General features: G+C 44.2%; 2 protein-coding genes across 3 annotated transcripts; one reads left to right on the top strand and one right to left on the bottom strand.

The window, feature by feature from the left end:
* Positions 1-961: 961 nt before the first annotated feature.
* LOC117588486 (kunitz-type serine protease inhibitor C) lies at positions 962-1,435 on the bottom strand. The gene is made up of 2 exons (XM_034279787.1): positions 1,303-1,435; positions 962-1,224 (listed from the first exon to the last, which is right to left on the bottom strand). The coding sequence occupies exons 1-2, from the start codon at positions 1,412-1,414 to the stop codon at positions 965-967; spliced, it is 372 nt and encodes a 123-aa protein (XP_034135678.1). The 5' UTR covers positions 1,415-1,435; the 3' UTR covers positions 962-964.
* Positions 1,436-9,549: 8,114 nt separating this feature from the next.
* Positions 9,550-20,457, top strand: LOC117588305 (myc protein). Of its 2 annotated transcripts, XM_034279492.1 has the most exons (4): positions 9,550-10,439; positions 11,108-12,280; positions 18,784-19,228; positions 19,259-20,457. In XM_034279492.1, the coding sequence occupies exons 2-4, from the start codon at positions 11,122-11,124 to the stop codon at positions 19,797-19,799; spliced, it is 2,145 nt and encodes a 714-aa protein (XP_034135383.1). In that variant the 5' UTR covers positions 9,550-10,439; positions 11,108-11,121; the 3' UTR covers positions 19,800-20,457. The 2 variants fall into 2 exon arrangements, with proteins under 2 accessions (XP_034135383.1, XP_034135382.1); XM_034279491.1 differs by having other exon boundaries at positions 18,784-20,457.
* Positions 20,458-22,703: the final 2,246 nt, after the last annotated feature.

Here is a 22,703-nt window from a genome sequence, read left to right as displayed (position 1 = left end):
AATGTTTAAGTGGGACCACCGGATGCAGCTCAGTGTTTGGCCTTTTATGTGTTTAATTACATTTTTAATTTTTTCTTCTTATTATATTTATTTTATATTTTCTTAATACGTAATTGGCATATTTCTTGCATAATTTATTTGTTTAGATCTGTTTTAAATCTAAATATTTGTACATAAATACACAAGTGTGTGCATACCCAGACTTAAAATCATTTATAGGGTATCCACCAGTCGCTTACCGATGCGAATCCGCGAAGACGCATAGCGTCTCTTTTTGTTTGATTTCATTTTATCTCACTTGATACAAAGGAAAAGCAAAACAAAAGCAAAGCAAGAACAAAACGGAATAAAAGTTTGCGGTTGAGTTTCTATTTTCCCACGCGCTTTGGGTGTGAGTAGGAGAAGGAGAGCTCGAAAGCTTCTCCACACACACACACACACAGACACGCGTGACGACACGCCATCAGCCAACAGTTGCCGATGTGTGAAGGGGGTGGGTGTGTGGGGTAGGGTAACCCTAGAGCGCGATGATCACCCACTTGTCGGCAATAATTGTCTCCTCCTGCATGCCCTGCATGACACGACAGGCACGAGCAGCGAGCAAAAAGGCAACCAAAACTCACACCCGGAAGGCAGCCAATGGGGGGGGGGTTACGATCCGGTCTGGTTTTGGTTTGATTATTTGGACATTTCCATATGTACACTTGTCATTGGCTTGCTGTAGAGCTGCGAACCGGAATGGACCACCAAGCAACAAGCCAAGCAAATCCGACCTGAGCCCAGACACACTTTGTATTGTCCGTGCCGTGCCAATTGATCAATACGGCGGCTGGCTGGTTGCTGCTTAACCATTCGAATGCGTAAACTGTTCACTGGCACTGTGCTTCGAGGGGCGGCAATAATAATGAGCCCAAGAACACAAATGTCTTCGTGGTTTTCTGAGAATCTCTTTTCTAGTTTTTATTTACAGCTCGAAATGATCCCAATCATCGATGTCGCTGTCAAACATATCCTCACTGTCGTCAGAGTCTTTTCTTCTCTTGCGATTTGGGTCATCGTACACCCGGCATGTCTGCAGACATTCATCCTTTGTGTAGAATCGATTTGGATTGCCGCCACAGCCGCCATAATAGTAGAAAATGCAGCGATTTGTCAAGTAGTCAAAGCCCCAGACTTTGACCCATTCCTTGCAGGGACCAGGATCCACCAGGTATATGCATTTGGCTGTGATTGTACTAAACGCTTGTAAGTTATAGCAAAACATACGTATGCAAATCTCTTTAGGTAATCACTTGAACTTACGTTGTCGCACCGTGAAACCTTGGGGCACAAGTGCCGACAGCGGAGCCACAAGGAGCTGTCCAATTGTTAAAAATAAATACATTGCCCTTATTAAGATATTATATTTTGTCATATATATTTTTGATTGACACTTTCGTTGAAGTAAGACTCAATGCTAGGCTGAGTGGAAGCCTCAATGAATCCCAGTTCCTCTTCTGCAAGTTGCTTCCATTTTCCCCCATGGTTTTCTTACCTTTTACCATTGCTTTCGTACCACTGTACATGCGTTGGTACACGGTACGCGCTCGACGGACGAGGTTCAGGGTCAACGTTGTAATATCTTAATTTATTTTGCCCAGCACGTTCTCCACTTTTTGCTCTCTCTCTCTCTCGAAGTTCTAATTTGATATCCTCGATCCTTCGTCTATTTGTTATTTGCTTTTATTTATTATTATTTATTATCTTCTACTCCTCTGTGCCTGTGCCCCACGAATGGGTCATGGGAAACCAATGAGTCCTACTCCTCCTCTTCGCTTCTTTTGGTTCATTATGTTGAAACTTTGTTTCGGGCTTTTGTTTCAGTTCGATTGTTCATTAATCATTCGCCGCACATTGAGTGGTTAGCCCTCTTCGCGATTCCCAGCTCCCTTTTGGGGCTTTTGTTCCTCCAATTTGCCTAATTAACTTCTAAACGTCGCCTTTGGCTTCTCTTTGGCAACATTTTGCACTCTTTCACTCATCTCAGCCTGCTCCCCGTTCTCCCCCTCTTCTGGCTTTCATCTCATGCGAAATTCTTCTTTTTCGACTAATTAGCAGTTTCGTTTTTTGCTCTTTTATCTTTGTAAACTTTGTCTGCCTCTGCCATGGCCAGGAATCACTTATTCACTGATCGAGTCATACTTATGTACAAATGTATGTATTTATGTAATTATGTATGTAGCCACACAAAGCCTTAATAAATGGTGAAATTATAGCCCTTACGCACCCGCTTTGACCTTGGCAACATTTATGAGTTTGCTCTGCCTTGTGTAGGCTTTTGCTTTTCTTCATTCTTATAAAAGTATTAGGAAAATAATTAAACGATTTGATAGTGCGAAAAAAAAAATGCTCAAGGTTGACAGAAAACAAAGAAAACAACAACAACAACAACAACAACAACAAAAAGAGATTTCAAATGCGAAAATACAAAAAAAGAAATCTTACTTTATACACTGCGAGATTAACGACGCATTTTTGCAGAATCGCGCGATACAGACCTTGATTGATAACTAAAATATACACAATGTACATATGTACATACATACATTTAGTATACATAGTATTTATGTATATTTAGTGATAGTTGTGCTATGGCAACTAGCCGTTCGGCCAGTGAAAAGAAAGGCCTTCAAAGCAGCAAAATGAACAAAAAAGTAAAAGAAAACGAAACAGTTTTTGAAAAGTGATAGTAAATTAGCTTGGTTTAGCTTGAATTATACTACGACACTTGAGTGTATGACAATTGATAAGATTCCGTGGCTCAGATATAGATATTGCGTGCCGCCACCCCCACCCACCACATACACCACACACACACACACACATTCATGAGACATTCAGATAGAGGCTGACTAGCGCTCCACGCACACGTTTCGATATGGTTGAAATTCCTGGAGGGTTGGGCACTGCCACTGCCGCTGTCGTTGTCGTTGTGGGGGGAACTTAATTAGCGACATTCTGAATAAGAGATGAGTGCCGGACGCTTTGATTAACGCCAGGCAGCGGGGGGAATCACACACAGCAGAGAGTGTGCCTAGACCTAGACCCTTAAGCAGCCGCCCAGCTGATATGAAAAGTAACTAACTAACTAAACTTTTCTTTGGTGAAAAGAACTTCCTCTCTCTCTCTCTCTGTGTCTCTCTCTATGCTCTAGACAGTGACAGTGGAGACAGTGGGGTACAGGGAAGAGAGACCCCAGGTGGGCTAAAATTAACGTAGCCCAAAAACAGTTCACGTTTCCCCACTCCTGCCTGACGGATGTTGCTGTTGCTGTTGTCGCTGTCGTTGCCAGTGCAGCTTCTAAATCTGTTTGGGACAAAATGTGTCTAAGGCTGACCAAAAATATCCATCAGTTGCATGCGTATCTGTGTCTCTGTGTGTATCTTTGGCCCGGTCTTGTGCAGTTTGAGGATTTTGCCGAACGCATTGCGGCTGATATTTTTGTTGTCTGCCAGCGGCAAAAGGTCACGCTCTTGGCTGATAGAGATAGACAGAGAGAGAGAGAGAGGCAAAGACAAGAGTGTGGCAGACGGACAAACGGACAGACGGACAAACGGACAGCCAGAAAGTTCTGAGTGACAGAAAGCAAACAGAGGAGAGCCGAAATGGAAAGCAAAATTCTGTTATCCAAAAATAAACAAGAAAATTATCTGTGCACACACACACACACACACACACACACACACAAAATAGCGCAAGGAGGGAAATATTAGTTTTGAGAGGGAAGAAAAAATGAAGAGCAAGATTTTCCCCGCTTATCGTGCGTGTATTTAATGATTTTCCCTCAACGATAACCTCAAGTGCAACATTGACGAGACGCGTCGGAGGTCCCAGCGTGCTCTGGGCTGGCAGGTAGGGAGGAGTTCCTCCTCCCCCAACCGTTTTCCATTTTCCCGATCTCTGATGCCGGCCGCCCTGGGGTCGTTTTTGAGTACACGGGATACCCTGCCACAGGGCATACTCGCCCTTGGATCAGAGCTAAGACCTTTTCATTCATGGATTAGCCAATCGCTGGGTACGTTTGTGGTCGCAACGAACTCGTCCTTTGTGTGTGTTTTTTCTTCTTTTGTTTTCATTTCTGGTGTCTTTTTGGTGTTGATTGTTTTTCCCCCGTGGCTGGCATCTTTTGGCTGCTCCAAACTCATCATTCGCTGTCGAGTGGGTCCTTTGCCCTCTTGCCACTTGTGTGCGCCACTCCTCAAGCACTTTTCCGCGGCTCACAAGTGCACAAGTGCACCACTGACGCGACTGCCACACACACAAGCCAGTGCATCATCAGGGAGGGTTGGGGCATAGACCCCGAGTGGGGTCCCCAGGAAATCCCCCGTACAAGCGTTTTTCATTTAGTGGCTGATCAGAGCGGGCAGCCGGCAGACAGTCTAGTTGGTAGGGAACATGATAGGGAATATAGAAAGTAGAAAGTTTTTTTTGCAAAATACTAAAAAAATAATCAAGATTTTTTCATGCGACTCCGTAACCCCCGTACCCCCCGTACCCCCCGTACCCCTCGCACCCCGACATTCAGCAGACAAATTGGAGCTGCGCAGCTTCCAGCTCGAATACCAATTCCGATTTCAATTCCAATGCCAATTCAGAGTTACATTAACCTGACCTTGAACCCGGCCTGACCTTGACACCGCTCCATCCCCAACCTGTTGGGACGCATGTAATGGCCTCGGGGCCTCGGGGCCTCGGGAGGATGCAGCCATACCACCGGGAAGGAAGGAGGCCATTGGGCATGACCTTCAAAAGATGTGGGAGAAGCAGCAGGAGCTGCAGATAGGAGCCGGGAGCTGTACAGGTCCTTGATTGCGCAGGACGAACGACGCATGAACCACATGAAGCAGAAGGAGACGCGTCAAGCACTTGGATGTGGAAGTGGAAGTGGAAGTGTCTGTCTGGCCCATTCTCATCTCCCTTCCTGCATGAGGAGTGGCAACAACACCAACGAGCCCCCACGATTGCGGTTGAATGTCCCTTTGGTTGTCTGGCAAGTTTGCTTGCGAGATTTCATTATCGTTTTGAAGGTCGCAGTGCACACACTCCCGACATGCCCACCCACATTTGTGGGTGGAAAATTGTGCCAAGCAGAATGAAAAATGTACGACAAAAAGGAAGGCATAAAGGATGTACAGCACCGCTTAAAACATTGACTGCTTTTAAGGATTTCATTTAAAAATCAAATCAAAACTATATGAGGAAAATGGAGAGCCCACCCAAGGTGCGGCTAGCTTGAGGGGAGTTATTTGCATATTATGTACAGAATAAAGTCGAGTATGTAGGTACATTTGATGTATGCATACATATGTATAGATACATTTTCTGAAAAGGTTATTGAAAGAGGAGAAATATATTTAAAAAGGACAGAGGGAAAAATGAAAATCGTCAAATTTATAAAAAGGCTAGGCTTCAAGTGATTCATTCAAGATTAAATTCTGACAAAACTCTTAACACTACAATATTACAGAATGGCTTGAAACATTAGGTCGCTCTCTAGTGAAGACAGCAGAATGATGCGCAACATTTGTTGCCAGCGAGAGCAAAAACACTCAAATAAAGGAACCCACTCAAATATAACACTCGCTCTCTCTGACGCGCTTCTGCTGTCTGTCGTCGCTGCTGCGGCACCACGGCGCCAGAATTTGTGAGGCTATACATACATACATACATACATACATGTGTATGCATATGCATATGTACGTACCATGTTTTTGTTGCTTTTTTTATTACAGACATGTGTGTATGTTAATATGTATGTACCAACTATTCTTTTGTATATTTGCGAAATTATTCAACTTTAGCCCGAGGTTTTGGTGTGTGTTCGGTCTATAATTAGTTAATCACATACATATACGATTTCAATCGTTGCTGAAATACCGGCCAACCGGTAGAAACACTGAAACAAAACGCAATTCAGTAAAAATGGGAGAACACGACAGAAGCCGGCAACGCTTCAGGTGTGTGCGCCAAACAGAGACGGAGCAGAAAGCTTTTGCCGCTGCGCTGCTTTTATTTCTCTCTGTCGCTCGATCTCTCTCTCTCTCTCAGTTGGCGCTCTGCCGCGTTCTTCGTTTTGTTTTGAGTGCGTTTTCATGCACGCCAATGAAAGCAAAAAAAAAGCAAAATACATAAAGAACAGCAAGAATAGTGAGCGTTTGCTTTGCTTCCATATGTATGTATGTGTATGCAGGTTCATTCCGTTATAAAGCCACACACTGCAGCTGGTTTCTCTGGGTGTGTGTGCTTGATTTTCGCGCGAAACTGTACCGCCTGTGTTTTCGTTGTCTTGTCTTTTGTCCTTCCCATTCCCATATCGCTACCCCACACTCTTGTTGCTCACTTATCATCTTCTCTCTGCGCGCTTTCCTTGTTTGAAATTCTGTTGTTATGGTTTTAGCGGGTTTCTAACTCCTTCTGCGTATCGCAATCCTATATTGTTTTACATTTGCAATTGAATGTCTCTTTGGCCCAGCTAAGGTTAAACATTGAGCCATCGGTACAAGAGGGACCCCAAAGAAGGGGTTAACACGTGAGTCCTATAATTACCGGTATGAATCAGTGTGCTGCCAAAATACTTGAGCCGCTTAAAATAATTTATTATTGAGGGTTTTCGCAACGTTATCGCCTGATAGGACAGAGGACGGCGCCCGAAGCTTCACCACAAGGTGGCGCCAGACATAACGCTGCTCTTAATGGCTGACTATAATGTCGACGTACAAATACTCTGTATTAAGCAGCACGATTAAAAACAAAGTACGAAAGTGTATGTACTAGAGCGGTCTTGACTATCATATTACTCAGGGGAAAGCCATCAGGAAACCCCTTCGCCGGGTGCGCCAAGTGCGAAACGTGTGGGACGATAGCAACAATGTTGCACAAGGCTGATGCGCAAAATGCAATTTACAGCTCCCACCGCCTTATCAGTGTGCGACAGTTTCGGGCCTAAAAAGCATAACTCAGGCCCGTTACAATATTGTGGGATTTGAATTGCATTTATTGCAGCACACTTGCCATTGGCAGCGGCAGCGCCAGCCCTCTTATCAGCTTGCGATTGGTACAATGTTACTGCACGTGTACCCTCTTAAATAGTATCAAGTGAGCATTGTGCTGAGTGGTGGTGTAGGGAATACGGCTGGAATGGACAAGGGTAAGCGTTAACCCGTTACGTAGGGCAAGGCGCCGTCAACAGCCATCGCTGTTGGGTTTTTGTGTATTTGTTTTGAAAGCTCAGCAAATTCTTGGCATGCGACGCTGAGAGAGCTGCAGGCGTCAACACTTGTTGCCGCTATTTACGCAGTTGGTTGCTTTCTCTCTCTGCCATCCCCACCTTCTCCTCGCATATCACAGAAACACGCGCAAAAATGAATTGAAAAAAATCAAATGGCAACAATATTGCGAAACTTATTGCAATAAAAGTCTAGCAGTAAAACTGCAACAACAGCAACCAAGAAAGAAAATGCAACGTAGGCAGAAAAGCTAAAGCGTAAAATGCGCGGCAAGTTCAGAATGTAATACTGCCTGCCTCTCTCTCTCCTCACGATTCGTTGTTAAACCAAAACAAACCGGCAGAGAAAGTCGAAGTTAAGTTCGGTGGCCGAACCTTTGATGCCCTTTAAGTTCATCGTCAAGCGTTATTTATTATGTATTATGATATTGTGTGTTCCAATTTTGGATGTTAACATTTTTATATTACTTTAGTTCCCTGCGTTGCAAATCCCTGCTTTAAATTATGATACCTCTAGTAAAGGATCATTCCCACATATGTATGTATGCCAGAGTGTGTGTATGTAAGTTCATCAAAATACAAACAGTGCTCGAGAAAGGGAAAGACAGGTAGCGAGAGTGTGAGTGAGAGAAGGGCCAAGGCCTGCACGCGCTAAAATGTACATTGGGCGAGGGGTGTGTGCGGCAGCTCGAAAGCGATGCACGCTGAACTGTAAATCAAAGCGAAGCAACGCAAAGCGCAGCGAAATGCGGATGGGGGAATGGCGGAAACGCTTGTGTGCTCCATCGTTCAGGAGTGCATTTTTGCTCTACTTGAGCGAAAACCACCTGATCATGCGGTGGCAGGATCGGGGGTTCTCAACGCACCCTTTATGGATTTTTTTTAGTGAAACGTTATAAAATAAACAAGTTTTCGCACTCGGCCACTACTCCACACACCACGTCCTTTTGAACCCCCACACACTAACACCAATATCTGATTATTTGCCTTTTTCCCCCTTTCTTTTGGTATAATTTAATTAAACTTGAGGTAGGTTTTTTTGTGTTGGCAGATCTGATGGAGGGAAGGAATCAATACACTGCCTGACATGGCAGAGTGATAGTGCCAGTGATGCAGTAAGAGGTGACATTTGAACATTGAAAGGTTAAAGGCAAACACTCACACTAGCTGGTGCATTTACCTAATTGTATTAGAGCTCATCTTCCCTTTTGCATTTGCCACTACTCACTACCCACTGCTCGTTTCGCTCTTCTTTTCCCATTGCCCACTCACATTGCCAAAAGCAAAACAAAACGAGTGAATTTACAGCTATGTAGTTCCGAGCATTCACAGCTCGCGTACCGGCATGTATGCCGGCAAAGCGCTGTCTCGCTCTCACTTGCATTCTCTCATGTGGATTGCTTTGTAGATAATCTGCCCACAGTTGCATTGCTTGCGAGTGTGTGTTCGTGTGCCGACTGTAAATAAACAGAGAGCGGTAAGTGGTATGCATTGCCGTCTCTTATGAAATTGCCGAAAGTTCGAGAGAATTACGGCGATATTTGTAATTGCAAGAGCTTTCAGAATTTCATTAAAAGCGAAACTGCGCAGCAAGCAATATGTGTCCAAAAGACCACTCAAAAAACCAACTGCGCTCAACAGTATTGATTGCCCGTTGGCAACATCCACTTTGTATGGGATGTGAGCCAGCAACATTTGCGGTGGAATGAGCAGCACCCTGGGCAAGGGATATGATGAAACCTTTTTCATCACAGGCCCTCATGAATGCAGAGAGGCAAGCTTTAAAGTCTTAAATTCTGTTGATATGAATATGCAGGAACCTAATCATATATATGAATAAGTCCAGAAATCTAAATCTGTGCAAAATAGTTAATTTATTTGAAGAAGATTTGAAAACAGATATATAACATTGATTCCAGGAAATAGGGTATAAAAGCGTTCATCCTCATAGCTGCAACTGGTTCACCAGCAACATTGAGGCTTCACTCAATACGCACTTACATTTTACGTCGTCACATTTTTTGTTATTCTTAATTTTTGAGCAATCCAAAGAAACGGAGTCATGAAAATTCCCCAATCTTGTGGAGAATTTAATGAGGTCTAGAGTAAAATTAAAGTTTTAAAGCTGAAAGTCCTAACTACCCGGTAATGTTGAACAGAAGATCAAAGTCGAGGAAAATGATTCTAGATTGACGGTATATTTTGAAAATGAAAAAGTATTTTCGGTATATTTCCGACCGCCTGTCGGTATATCTTATCGATAACTCGCGGCCGCACTGGGCTCTTAACCAAATTTCAACGCGCCTTCGTCGAGTTTGAACGTGCGACGCGGTACTTGGTTCTTCTCTTCGTCTTTGTGGATTTTGGCTGTTTCCCGCCCAGAAAATATTAAGCATAGAATCATTAAGTTTCCCGCAGCTCGCATAAAACCGCCAATTGAAACACACACAACACACAAAATAGCAACAGAAAATGCCGAGTAAAACAAACACAATAACAATAGTGCAAATATATTCAAATAATATATATTGAGTCCCGAGACGTCTCGAATCGGAAATCGGTCTTGGAGAATATTCCAATACGTGAGAAAACCGGGCAAAAACTTTCAGTTTCGTTTTCTTCTTTCATTGCTGCCGCAACCGGCAAAAGAGAGGGAAGTGTTTCGTTAGCTGTCCGAGCGCCAGTCGAGCACGAGCATATCGAAAAGGAAGGAGTAGTATAACGGAATAGAAGAAGTACGAGGAGGTGCTAGCGTACCGTTATTTCACTTATTTCGCGATTTTTTTTGTGAATTGCCGCCAGACGGTAGTGCAGAACCGCAGAAACAACCAGAACAAATCACCAAGCAAATACAAAATAGAAAATCCACAAGCGTGAATTTTCGAGTGAAACACAATTTACCAAAATATATTCAAATCGAAAAGCTTTAGCGAGAAAAATCCTCGAAACATCTTTACGGCAAAGCGCGCGTAATAGAAGGAGGAGACAATTTTTTTTGGTGTCCCTTTTTGTTGGTGTTTTCTCCCAGACGATCACTTGAATTGAGAGAGAGAGAGATAAAAGAAAACAGTTGGAAGTTCTAACAAATTGGATTAAATTAATTTCTGACGAACTGGCAATATCCACGTCGATATTCCAGAAATAACGGATTCCACTTGGAAAACAAACGCAAAAGGTGAGTTGAAACAAACCTGAAATAATTGGAAAATAAAAGCGGGAATTTAGGAACGATATGAGTGAGTGTAGATTGCCGACATGACAGTGGAATGAGGTATGGAGTAGAGTGCAAAGTAGTGTTTTGCATTATTTTTCTATTGTTGCTGTACTTCGCACCCACACACATGTATGCAAAGATCGGAATTCAAAATGCAAAGAGCAGACAAACGAAGGAGTGTCATCTCCCTCTAACATGCACAAGTCCTACACGATCAGTTTCTCTTCTTTCCGTTAGCTTTCGGAAATGCAAAGAAAGGAAGAATTGAATGAAGAGTGGGGTGGAAAAGAGTGGCAAAGAGGGAGCGATTTTTGTTGTTGTTGTTTCATCTGTTGTATTATGAAAATGATACCTAAACTTTTAAATGACAAATGAAAGACAATTGAAGAGAAGTAAGACATTAAGGAGGGATCACATTTACAGTTACTTCGTTTATGTATGGGATTTTTTGCAACTGTTTAGTATGAAGAGAAAAAGTAGGAAGGACAGAGAAAAATGATCAGCTTATGGCGGTATTGTGATTGAGTGAATAATAATAATAATAAATAAAATAAATAATATATCTCAAGGGAAAAATTACTAACGCCAAATCTTCGTTTCTATCTGTTTTCCCTCCTCATCTTGTGCAGTCAAATCCGCAAAGATGGCACTCCAGTTATTTGACTATATGAACAGCTTCAGTCTGGCGAATATAGAAGAGGACCTGATTTTTAATAGTCCCCAATTCATGATCGACGATCTCTTCGAAGGCGTGGTCTCCAGCAGCATCCAGAGCGACCTGGCAAAGATCGAGTCGCGCGAGGGGATCGATTACTTTGACGATATGGAGGACATAAAGCCGGAAATCCGCAACGGAGACTGCATGTGGTCTGCCTCCTCCAGTTGCCAAGGCGGCGGCAGCGCCGCTCAAAACAACAGCGCCGCCTCCAGCTACAGCGACGGCATCGCCATCCCCCTTTCTATTGTATCAGGCGGGGCCAATCCCTATCAATGCCAAGAACAGCAGCAGAAACAGAACAGCGGCGCCAAGCCAGGAGCCCTGTCAGAGGACGATCTCCCCGTGATTATTAAACAGGAGCCGCTGGACGACTACCTGCCATCCGTGGAGAAGCGTCCTCGCCTCAGCGCCACCGAAAAGGGGTCAACTCACCCGCTCACACATGCACAGTCGGAGAGCACAGCCTATATGGCCGCTGATCAGCTGATCCCGCCCGGCGGCAGCCTTCTTCGCAAGCGCAACGTACCACAACAGGCTTCGCGTTGCAAGAATGTATCATCGCCTGTGGCCGAGACCAAGCCTGCACCCAAATACCTTTGCCCCGACACGCCCCCTCACAGCATTCCCGACGAGAGTGCGCCGGGCAAGGCACCCATGTTCCGCCACAATGTGGATCTGAGGGCCTGCGTCATGGGTAGCAACAACATCTCGCTGACCAGCGAAGGCGACATCAGTTGCATTGACCAGATCAGCCGGGAGCTGCAGAACGCCGGCAAGAATCTGTTATCGTTCTTCCCGGTGCCGGAAATCAACGATGTCATGGACGTACTCAGCCAGGATTCTCAGCAGCAGTCCCAGCAATCCCTACAGTCGCTGAAGATACAGCAGTCGCTGGAGGTGGCTGCAAATCCGAAAAACCGCAAGGTATCGCCGCCCAATAGCGGCTCCGACTACGACTCTGATGACGAAACCTACCGCAACATGCACAAGAGCACGATGCTCATGCGGCACATCAGCGATCACAGTTACACACGCTGCAACGAGCTGGACGACAGACACGCCCCGGAGACTCCTTCAGATTCTGGTAAGTGTTGTTCCCCCCTCCTTCATCTCCTTACCATGCCATTCTCCTAGCTCTAGCTGTAGAGGTTTTTGCATTCAACTAGTGTGGCTACCCTTCAATTTGTGTGTGTGTGTGTGTGTGTGTGCGTGTGTGTTTGGATGTGGGTGGATGTAAGGAACGATGACGCCCAAGTTGGAAGTAAAAAATCGATCGCCAACGCCTACGTCAACAGCAAACATAGTAGACTCCGTTAGGCGTTACGCGCGTTACACACCCACGCGCGCCCCGTCACTGACAGTGGCAGTGGCAGCGGCAGCGGCAGAGAAGCTAGCGTCTGTCTGGGGCAGTTTTCATTGATTTTCGCTCTACCCCCACCGTTTGCTTCCGCTTGTGCTTTTAGCTGTTTTCTCCTTCTTCCCCAACCCAACCACAATTCTCACCCACCTCCCCATTGCGGCGCCAGTCATGGCGTCATCCTCTCTCTTTACATATTTTGTTTTTTGGAGCATCATCCCCCTCTTCCCAGCCATGTCTTGCGCAGTGCTACGCCCAAAAAGAAAAGAAGAAAAAACGTGGAAGAGAGATTCTCTCGCTCTCTCTCTCTCTCTCTCTCTCTCGGGGCGCAACACCCCATTCGGTTGGGGGCCGCTGTTCAAGGATGTCTGCGACCATGCCACGTGGCAGACGTCGCTCTCCACTGCCTCTCACCAGCGTGCTGTAGTCGCAGCGCTGCTCTGGGTTCAATGGCTCCCAGCTTTGGCGCGCAAAATTCATTGAGCAACCCTCGCGCGCACACTTACGTCAATATTTTACTACATGCCACTCTACGCTTTACGCTACTCTACGTTTACGCTACGCTACAACTACAACTAGCACGCTGACTGCGCTTTGCTGATGCTGACAGCAGACGCTGACATACCATCCCCCCTCCCCCCCCACACACACACACACATAACTAAAAGAGCGAAAGAGAGAGAGAGAGAGAGAGAGAAAAGGCTGCGCTTGCTGAATCTTCACTTGTTGTGACGTCGTCGTGTGTGTGTCTTTGTGCAGTCGTCGCCGAGTGCACTCACACCTAAAGGCAGTGGTATAAGCACTCGGCACTGCAGGCCAGGCACCGCACGTTTCGCATTTAGCGTTGTTATTATTTTCTTGTTGTTTTTGCTCTCTGTCTGCTGCTTATCTTCCCATCTATTTTGCCTATACTTTTGGGTGTTGTCTGTTACCAGGCGCTGCTCTCAATTTCTATTTGTATTCATCTGTGTGTGTGGGTGTGTGTATGTAGTGTGCGAAAACGCCTACACAGGCGGCATTAATCGGCAACAGCTTTGGTACATATGTACATACATATTTATGTTCATATTGTATGTACATATGTATGTATTTGCTATATTCATGGAAATAATGGATCAGAAATTGATCTTTTGCTTCTATGCGGAAAATATTAAGGTGGCTGCCGCCTGCTGTTTGTTAACTTACTCTGATCAGCAGCAGAGGAGGAAGAGGGCGTGTCACGTGAGAGTTGAGTTCTGAAAGCCGTTGGCAACAGTCGCCGCTGCCACCGCCCCGTCGTACTCAACATACGCACAATCGCAACTATAGATAAAGTGTGCGTGTTTGCTTTTTCTTTTTTTTTTTTGGCATTTTTCGCACCTTGCCCTATGCGTGTGGCCTGTGTGTGTGTTTCGATTCGTTTCGAAAAATGTTAATGAACGGAACCAAGGTCGCAGCCAACGCTGCCGAAAAATAGTGCGTAGAAAACGAAATGAAACGAAAAAAAAAAGAATTATTTTTTATGGAGAGGCAAAAAACCTGAAGTTGCTCATAAAAATGGTGTTGGGCGGGGGAGTTTGGGCCAGCTTTTGTCATTTCATTTCCCCGTTGGCTCCTCTTTTCTGGTTTTCACTTTCGCTTTTTCCCTCCCCGCTCCGCGCGCATACATTGATGCCGCACAAGAGCCCAGCCGCCCACCCCACCCCACCACATACCATTCCAAATTCCCAACAAGAAAAAACGTTTGCTGTTGCTAGGCGCGACTTTTTGCCTCTGTGTGCGTGCGTGTGTCGTCTTATCTCGCTCTCGCTCTGTCTTTCTTTTTATATTACGTCGTTGTGTTGTTGGTTTTATTCGCACACGTGTAGCCATAAATTGTTATGCTCAAGGTCGCAAGCAAAAAGCCCATGAAGAGAGCGCGAGAGCACTTTGCTCTGCTCTCCCCTGTCACGCACTTAGTGGTTTTTTTTCTGTTTTTTTTTTGGCAATGCCAGCGTCGCTGCTGGCGCTCGCCAACGAGCCTCCCTTTTGGGGTCGTTTATGAGAGATTTCCTGCCTAGCTATTTATCTGTTTTATGTACATATGTACGTACATATCCACGCCCAAAAATGTTGCAAAAATAAAATGTTGCCAGACGCATTTTCATAATTTAGGTTTGGTCTTACATTATGGATGTCGCAATGCGGCTCAGGGCGCCATCCGTCATTTGGGGTGGTCTGTTGCTAGGCTGTGGAAGGGGTGGAAATGGAAGCGGCAAGGAAAAATCTCACTCAATGTGATGAGTCATATCCTACAGGATGGAAAACTGTTGGAAAAACACTGGTCCAGACCTGCACTTGGACTCCACTCGAGCGCAGCCAAAGAAAGCTGTGCACGAAAGATGGAAACGAAAGACAAGAAGTCGCGCGTTGTTGCGCGTGGGAAAAACTGCGAGTAGAGCAGCATCAGCAACGGAAACGATTGCTATTGCTGTCCTTGTCTGTCTGACAATCTTACTGCAATTGTGGAAAACCGCAATCACTGCTTATGCACTGCCCCATTCCCATCCCCACCTTCCTTCTTCTTTCTCTTTCATTTTTTTTCTCGGCTTCGATCAGCAATGTCTGCGGGCGGCTGGCTGAGAGAGCGACATGTTGCCGACACATGTTGCTAGTGCCAAGAGGGGCGTCTTCTTTTGACCTTTTTGCAAAAACAAAGTGCAAAATGTGTCGTAGATGTTTTTGCAACAATTTTAAATGTAAATGTCGACAGAGTTTAGCAGTCACTGAAGAATCGCGTGGGAAAGTGCCAAAGCCTGCGAACAGGAAATAGCAGAGTACATATGAATGTACTTCTAAGAATTCCAACGAATGAAATGAAATCATTTTCTTGCTAGCTGCTGCTGATGATCTAAAATCGAAAGAATTTAGGCCCCTAGTGAGAATGAGAGCTTTCTACTGCCAGACAGTCTGCGGGATAGAGAGATAGAGAGAGAACTGTGTCATAAAAACCGCAGACGAAGCAAAAGCAAAAGGAAAATAAACAATAAAGTAGTGGAAAATGGCAACAACATTTGTTATTAAACAATTTGCAAGATGCCAAAGTAGACAAAAAAAAAGGCGGAGGGTTAGAGGAGTTGAGGGAGGACCACACCAGAGCGTTCTCATGCTCCCGAGTGTATTTTATTTGATGAATTATGACACCGCCGCGTCGTAGTGAAGCAAGGAAAAATTCCAATTGCCAATTTAGTTGTACAGAGTACTAGCGCCCCCTTGTCATCGACTTGTCCACTCAAGAAATCTGTCTGAAGAGCAATGTTCGCTACAAGAGATTCATAAATAAATTGAAATATAAATACGGTTTTGAAAAAGGTTTACCGGTAAAGCATCAGTAGAATTATCCACCTATTCCGGAATTTCCAAAGATTCTAATTTGTGTCTAAGTTGTGTCACATGTGCCCACTGTGCGCCGCCGTAGCTTCTCGAACTATCGTCATCGCTGCTGTGGGCTTTTATGGGCTTTTTAAATAAAATTCTTGTATACATTACATCATTTACCATTTCATTTTTCGTCGTTGCCGTTGTTGTTGGCCACCGCCCCAAGCGCTCTCTGGGGGAGGATTTGGATGTGGAAATGTGACAGGGCAAGATTGGGAGATTAATCTTGGAGAAGGGGCTTCTCCCGTCTGCTCTCATCTGCTGCATTTTTTGTTGTTTTCTTTTGTTCTTAGTTCTTTTTATTGATGATGCACTTGTCCCTTTTTTCGGGCCACCCTTTTGCGATGTCTGTCGGCTTGCTCGCCCGTTCGGTCTCCTTCTTCCACTCCTTGCTTCCATCCTCTCTGGCATGCTAATTGGATAGGGCAAAATGTGTCGTCGTGTGTGCTTATCACTAAACCCCTGCCACTGCCCAGTCCCTGCAGCTGCCGCCGCACCACACCCTTCGCAAAAATGTTGCGCAACATGCGTTGTGGTTGGGGCAGGGGTTGGAGGGGGTGTGTGTGCATTTTATTTGCAATTGTAATCAAAAACAGCAACGAGGCAGCTTCCTCTTTGTCCAGTCGTCTCTCTCTATGTCTTCCCTTTCTCTTTGATATTAGCTTGCCTAGCAACAAAAGTTGCCAAGCTTTGTGCCGGATCTCAGCAGAGCAACACACGCAGCTTTTGTTTGGTTTTCTGCTTCTTACAGCAAACGGGTTATTCTGGTTTGAAAGAGCGTCTGAAGGAAAGAGACAGGTATAGGTAGGCAGCAGCGGCGTGGTGAAGCTGTGATGTAGCGCGGCGGGGCGACAGGGTAAACCGTTAGTAAACTAAGGCAAAAGCTCTCCTCTTGATCAACCCTGTTTTGAATGCAGTTCTCTGGCAAGGGGGATAGGGAGGGCGAGACTGCATTGTTGATTGTTTGTCTTTTATTATTATTTTGATATCAGCAGCAGTAGAACTGCAATGAACCCATTCATTGTTTATCTCTGCCTCCGCGTCTCTCTCCATCTCTCTCTATTTTGCTCTTAAAGCTGTTGTTCGTTCGTGTTCGTCATCGATTTTCATTAGAATTTTTTATTGTTGCCAAATGCAAAAGTTGTTTCGCTGTTTTTGTGCCGGACATTGTTGTCCAGCATTCCAAAGCTCAAGTCCAGTCCAATCCAGACTACCAGAAGCATCTTCTCTCCCGCTGATGCCTTTCCCTCCATTCTCCATTCTCCTTTCTGTTCTTTATCTTTCTACCCTTTCCAGTCTTGCTCAGTCTTATTGAAAAATGGCCGACGAGTCAGCGCATTCCAGCATTTGTCGGTTATGACGGGGGCAGGGGTGGGTGGTCATCTTGGTGGTCTGTGGCTTGTCTAGCCATGGAGTGGAATGTGGAATGGACCGATGACGTTGGCAAAAAGGGAATACAAGAGAAAACGACAACACAAACAAGACGCGTCTCTTTTCTATATCCAGTTCTCATCATTCTCGCTCTTGTTGTATCCTTTGTAAGCACAAGGGCATGAATATTCTTGCCAGGTGCAAGCGATCTCTGCCAAAAGGGGCCTTAATCATTAAGCTGTCTGGCTGAACTGGTGCATGGTGCTGCGGCTACTCATTGATAAAAGAGTATCAAAAGCTTCGGCCTGGCAGCTAGTCGTTGCTTCCTTGAGTCATGCACCCAGTCAGGTATCTTTTGGCTGCCTGCCTCTTCTGCTTCTGGTCCTGCTGCTAGTTAAGTCCTCTTCCGCGCTCTTCACCTCTTTCTCGCTCTCTTTCTGCACAGGTTTTGATTTCGTTGCGGTTTTAACCTCGAATGCACTTGATCTTGCCACAGCTTGTCGTCAGCCCTTGCACTTTCTTGCTCCCTCCCTCCCTCCCTCCCCCCGCCGTGCCAACATTCCTCCTGTTGCCAGGTCAAACATTTTCTTGCGCTCTTTTTTTTCTCTCTCTGAGTGTGTGTGTGTGTGTGTGTGCACAGTTGTTTTTCATTTTTATTATTATTATTGAACAAAAAAAAGCAAAAATATGGCAAATATTGAAACAGTTTGCGCAGCTCCTAGACAATTTTTAAACAAATAGAATATATTCAAATGGAAAAATCGATCTAAACAATTTATAAAGAAATAAAGCTTGCCAGAAAAAACTGAATGCATTTTGAGAATGATAAAAGTTATCCATCCCCCCCGTAGTACTCTTGCTTGCTGCTGCTGCTGCTGCATCGTTTTGGCGTAGGTTCAATGTACAATAAAAGCAACGGAAACTGTAAATTAGCAAAACGGAAGAGCGAGAGTAGTGAGAGTAGGAGGAACGGCTGCCCTGCCCTGCCCTGCCCTGCCCTGCCCTGCCATGCCCTGCCCTCCCGCCACTTTCTTAATGGCTGTTGCTGGGCATAATGTAATCGCAGCAGAAAGGAAAAAGAAAAGAAAGACTAGCAGAACCAGAGACAAAATAACCGTAAGAAGGCAGGCCAGGCGGACAAAAATAACAGCTATGAGTGTGACGTCAGCATGGCGAGAAGGGCGTCGCCACTTGAAATCCGTGCAAATCTATTACTTCCTGAATTTCGATATACCACTGACTGACATACTAATCCGCTTTAGAAACCCTCCTTTGTCCCCTGAGCCATAACCACCCCCGCGGGGTCATTCAACTTGAAGAAGAAAAACATTTGCAGGGCTTTGGGTAAATGACAAATAAAAGGGGAATATGTAAAAATAGAACGGTTAAAATACGTAGCTGAATGATATAATGTCATAGATAGATCTGTTCTAACAATATTACTTTACTTTTATCTTTTGCAGATGAGGAAATCGATGTTGTGTCGTTCCCAGACAAGAAGCAACTGCAATTTCCCGTCGGTGAGCTGGCCCTGCTGGAGAAGGTGGCCCATCAAATCTCGAATGGAATCAACCAAAAGAAACAGCGTTACGGCAACTACATCATGCCTTATACGCCTGCGAGCAGTAGTCCGGTGAAGTCGGTGGCCAATTCGCGATATCCTTCGCCCTCGAGCACGCCCTACCAAGCCTCTTCGCAATCGTACTCGCCCCTGACCGTCGACTCGTCGAATAACAGCAGCAGCAGCAGCAGCTCAAGCAGCTCCAGCTCCAGCTCCGGCTATGGATGCGGCGTGGCCACCAAGGGACACAAGCGCTACTACCTCAAGGTCAATGGCAGTGGCAACGGTAACACAAGCGCCGCCAGCAACTTCAACGGCATGTCCATGCACAAGATGGCCAACAACAACAACAACAGCAACAACAGCAGCAGCAGCAGCAACAGCAGTAGTAGTAGAATCATCAGCAAAAAGTGTCGCAGCAAAAAGTCCACCCTATCCACGAGCTGCTCCCCAGAGCTGGAATCGCCGGTGAGCAGCACTGAGGCTGATGCCTCCAACAACTGGATGAACGATATGAACAGGATACCCAAGCAAAATTCTACCTCTACCGTGGGCACTCTTGCTCGCAGCAGTCAGCGCTTTAGCGTGGACGAGGCCGACACCATTGAGAAGCGCAACCAGCATAACGACATGGAGCGCCAGCGCCGCATTGGCCTCAAGAACCTGTTCGAAGCCCTCAAGAAGCAGATACCCACCATTCGTGACAAGGAGCGCGCCCCCAAGGTGAACATTCTGCGCGAGGCTGCCAAGCTCTGCGAGCAGCTGACCCACGAGGAGCACGACCTGGAAATGGAGTACCAGCGGCTCAAGGAAAAGAATCGCAAGCGTCAGGAGCTATTGGCGCGCCTGCGCTCCGCCTCCACAGTCCACACAGTAACGGATGAGAGCCGTAAGTGGGTGGGTCAGAGACCTAAATAAACCCAACAACAATTGAGTTTCAGTTAGGTGATGATGCGGCGGCGTATTTTTTATAGGGCAGCAGGCGTAACGATATAACGAATATGATCTATGATATACTAGCGTAAGGCCTTCAAACGTTCGATACGGTTTACCATATTACTATTCTATTCTATTCTATTCTATTTTTTTTTTGCTCTTGACCTTAAGCATTTTTATGAAACTTCAATATCTGTTGGTAGGATACGAACTAAGGAATAGGTTAAGCGGCCATTGTATATATTTTGGGCCTTGCTATTCACTTTCAAGCCAATCCCCAAGTTTGCTGCTTGCCGCTAGGAAGGGGCTGATTTGGAGGTGAACAACGAAGTTTGATTTCTTTAATGTGATATATATAATTTTCTGAATCAGATTCGATTTCGGTGTCTTAGGGAGCCGAATCAAGGAGAAGACCCAGGAACAGAGAAAGGAAAAACTACACAAATTAACGAGAACTGTTTTATGTTTTATTGAAGTTTCATTTAGGTACACAAATATAAGCTATAGCCTATGTTAAGATTAAAGCTAGGTTTAGATTATTACACCTTTTTTTTTTGTTTGATTTAGCTACTTAACTGAACATGAAGTGAACAGACCCGGAAACGGAAGAGAACCGGGAATGAAGACCTAACAACAAAATTAAGCAAACGAAAAGAAAAGAAAGGGAAGGGAAACTCAAAGAAGGGAAGAACGAAAGGGAAAGGGAAACAATAACGGGAGAACGGAAAACAGACAAAAGTTACAACGAAAGAGCCACAAAGAAAAAGAGAAGGAGGAGACCAAGAGAGTGCGTTATGAAATTAGGAGGAGAGTACAGATGCAGATGCAGATTCAGATTGAGATCCATTAATGGGATCTCAGATCCATCTATGGGATCGTAAGAGCGATCGTCAGGATATAGGATAAAGCTGAAAGTAAAACTTTTAAGGCTAATAAGGCTTCCATCAGTAAAGCCAGCGATGATTTCATTCTGAAGTATCCTATCCCGGTATCCTCGACCTTGACACAGACACATGCAAGGGGAAACTTAATTCAAATCTTGTTGTCGATAGTCGATAGTCGATAGAGTTACAACTTTACCAGAATATAAATTTAGCATATAATATGCATATATTGGATATCCCTTTTTATATGCTCTTCAATTGGTATACGGATCTATACTACACACACGCATATAATTATATTTATAAAGAGACGCATCCATTGAGAAGATTAGACGGCGCAACACACACAGCTAACCCATATGGGGAAACTTGAATGCTTTTGCTTAGAAACACTTTCCCAGAACCACCAGACCAGAGGAAACGCTTTTTATACACACCCAAGAAATACTTGAACGCTACTGCCTATAGAAAGAAAATACATTTCATTTGCTATGAAGATTCGCATATGATACATATACATATATTTAGACAGCCGGAACACTTTTACAATGGCAGATGCAACACTATGATTTTCTTGTTGTTTCTTTCATCAAAATATATATATATATATATTTTTTCGCTATATGTAGGATATTTGTATTTAGGATATTCTTTTTTTTTTAACCGGAATGCACGAAACTTAACGAAAACAAATAGAGGGAAGAATTATGAAAACTATTTAATAGTTCTAGCAACCCTAGAGAAAGAAGAGGGAAGAGAAAGAGAGCGGAGCCCCCGCAGATAATACCCAAACCCAGACCTAGCCCAAGAGAACTCAAACTTTTGTGAGCTGTTTAACTGTCGATTTTTGCTAATAAGTTATAGCCGGGAAATATGTTATGTATGATTAGCGATTAAACCAATTGTGTACACGCATATATATTATACAAACATATACATATATATCAACTATATAACCACTATATACAAATATCCATATGTGTATATACCACTAAACGATGGGAGACGTATAAATGAAGTTAAAAACGCAAGCGAACGCAAACTATAAACCCCAACTAAAAGGAAAAGTAAACTGTTATTTAGGTTTAGACACAAAACAAACACTACGGAATAATACAAAAAAAAGAGTTACAAATTATGACCAGAACTATATATACCCTATAGGCTAGGGCGTGAGCAACAGTGAGAGCGAAAGAGATAGGGAGGGAGCTATGTACGGATCGCGACGAGGGCAGGCAAAAATGTCTATAATTTAGAATGAAGTTTCAACGAAATTTAAGCATAGACCTCTACCCTACATATAACCATGCCTGAAAGTTGATATATTATTTTTTTTTTTTGTATAAGTTTTCTGATTATAATGGAGACACTATTACATTTTTTCTTTGATTGTTCTACGCCGCCGCAAAGGTTTTTTATTTTAAATTACTAAATATTACTTCAAGGTTTAGCGCTATTTTCTATTTTATAATTCAACTAAACTACAACAAGAAACACTGTTAATCGAAAAACTATACCAGGGGTATGGATTGCCCCTGGAGAAAAAAGAAACAAACTATTGAACTTGGTATATTTTTTTTTTGGGTATTGTTTTCACCAATGTGTACACACTGTATATAGAAATCTCGTTAAATAATAGTTACACACACACACACACACACAGACACACATAAACTGAAAAAAAGAAACAAAACTGAAAATATGCAAAGTAGAAACAGAGAGAAATATTTTTGTAAGAGCCGGAGAGAAAACACAAAGCAATAGACTTAAGCGAAATTGTACAACGCGAAAAACGAAACAAAGCAAAACCAACTTCAATAAACCAACAAAAATACACTATACCTAAACCACACACAAAATACACACGAATGCACCTAATTTCCTATAGTACATACAAGCAGAAATAGTTTAAACAAATTCTGTTTTCTTTCCACTTCTATGATTTCGGCGAAACGGAGAGAAGCAGAAAACAAAACCGTACAAATTTATCAAGCAATCAAAA

Source organism: Drosophila guanche, unplaced genomic scaffold (genome assembly GCF_900245975.1).
Source record: "Drosophila guanche unplaced genomic scaffold, DGUA_6, whole genome shotgun sequence".
NCBI lineage: Eukaryota > Metazoa > Arthropoda > Insecta > Diptera > Drosophilidae > Drosophila > Drosophila guanche.
The sequence above is the reverse complement of the archived record's forward strand: the minus strand, read 5'-3'. Positions and strand labels throughout refer to the sequence as shown.

Bases quoted from the DNA above. Each gene is read 5' to 3' on its own strand.
- LOC117588486 (XM_034279787.1), bottom strand. From the start codon at position 1,414: ATGACAAAATATAATATCTTAATAAGGGCAATGTATTTATTTTTAACA. The intron at 1,225-1,302 runs GTAAGTTCAAGT...GTACAATCACAG, and splicing joins AGGTTTCACGGTGCGACAAC to CCAAATGCATATACCTGGTG.
- LOC117588305 (XM_034279491.1), top strand. From the start codon at position 11,122: ATGGCACTCCAGTTATTTGACTATATGAACAGCTTCAGTCTGGCGAAT. The intron at 12,281-18,783 runs GTAAGTGTTGTT...TATCTTTTGCAG, and splicing joins GGAGACTCCTTCAGATTCTG to ATGAGGAAATCGATGTTGTG.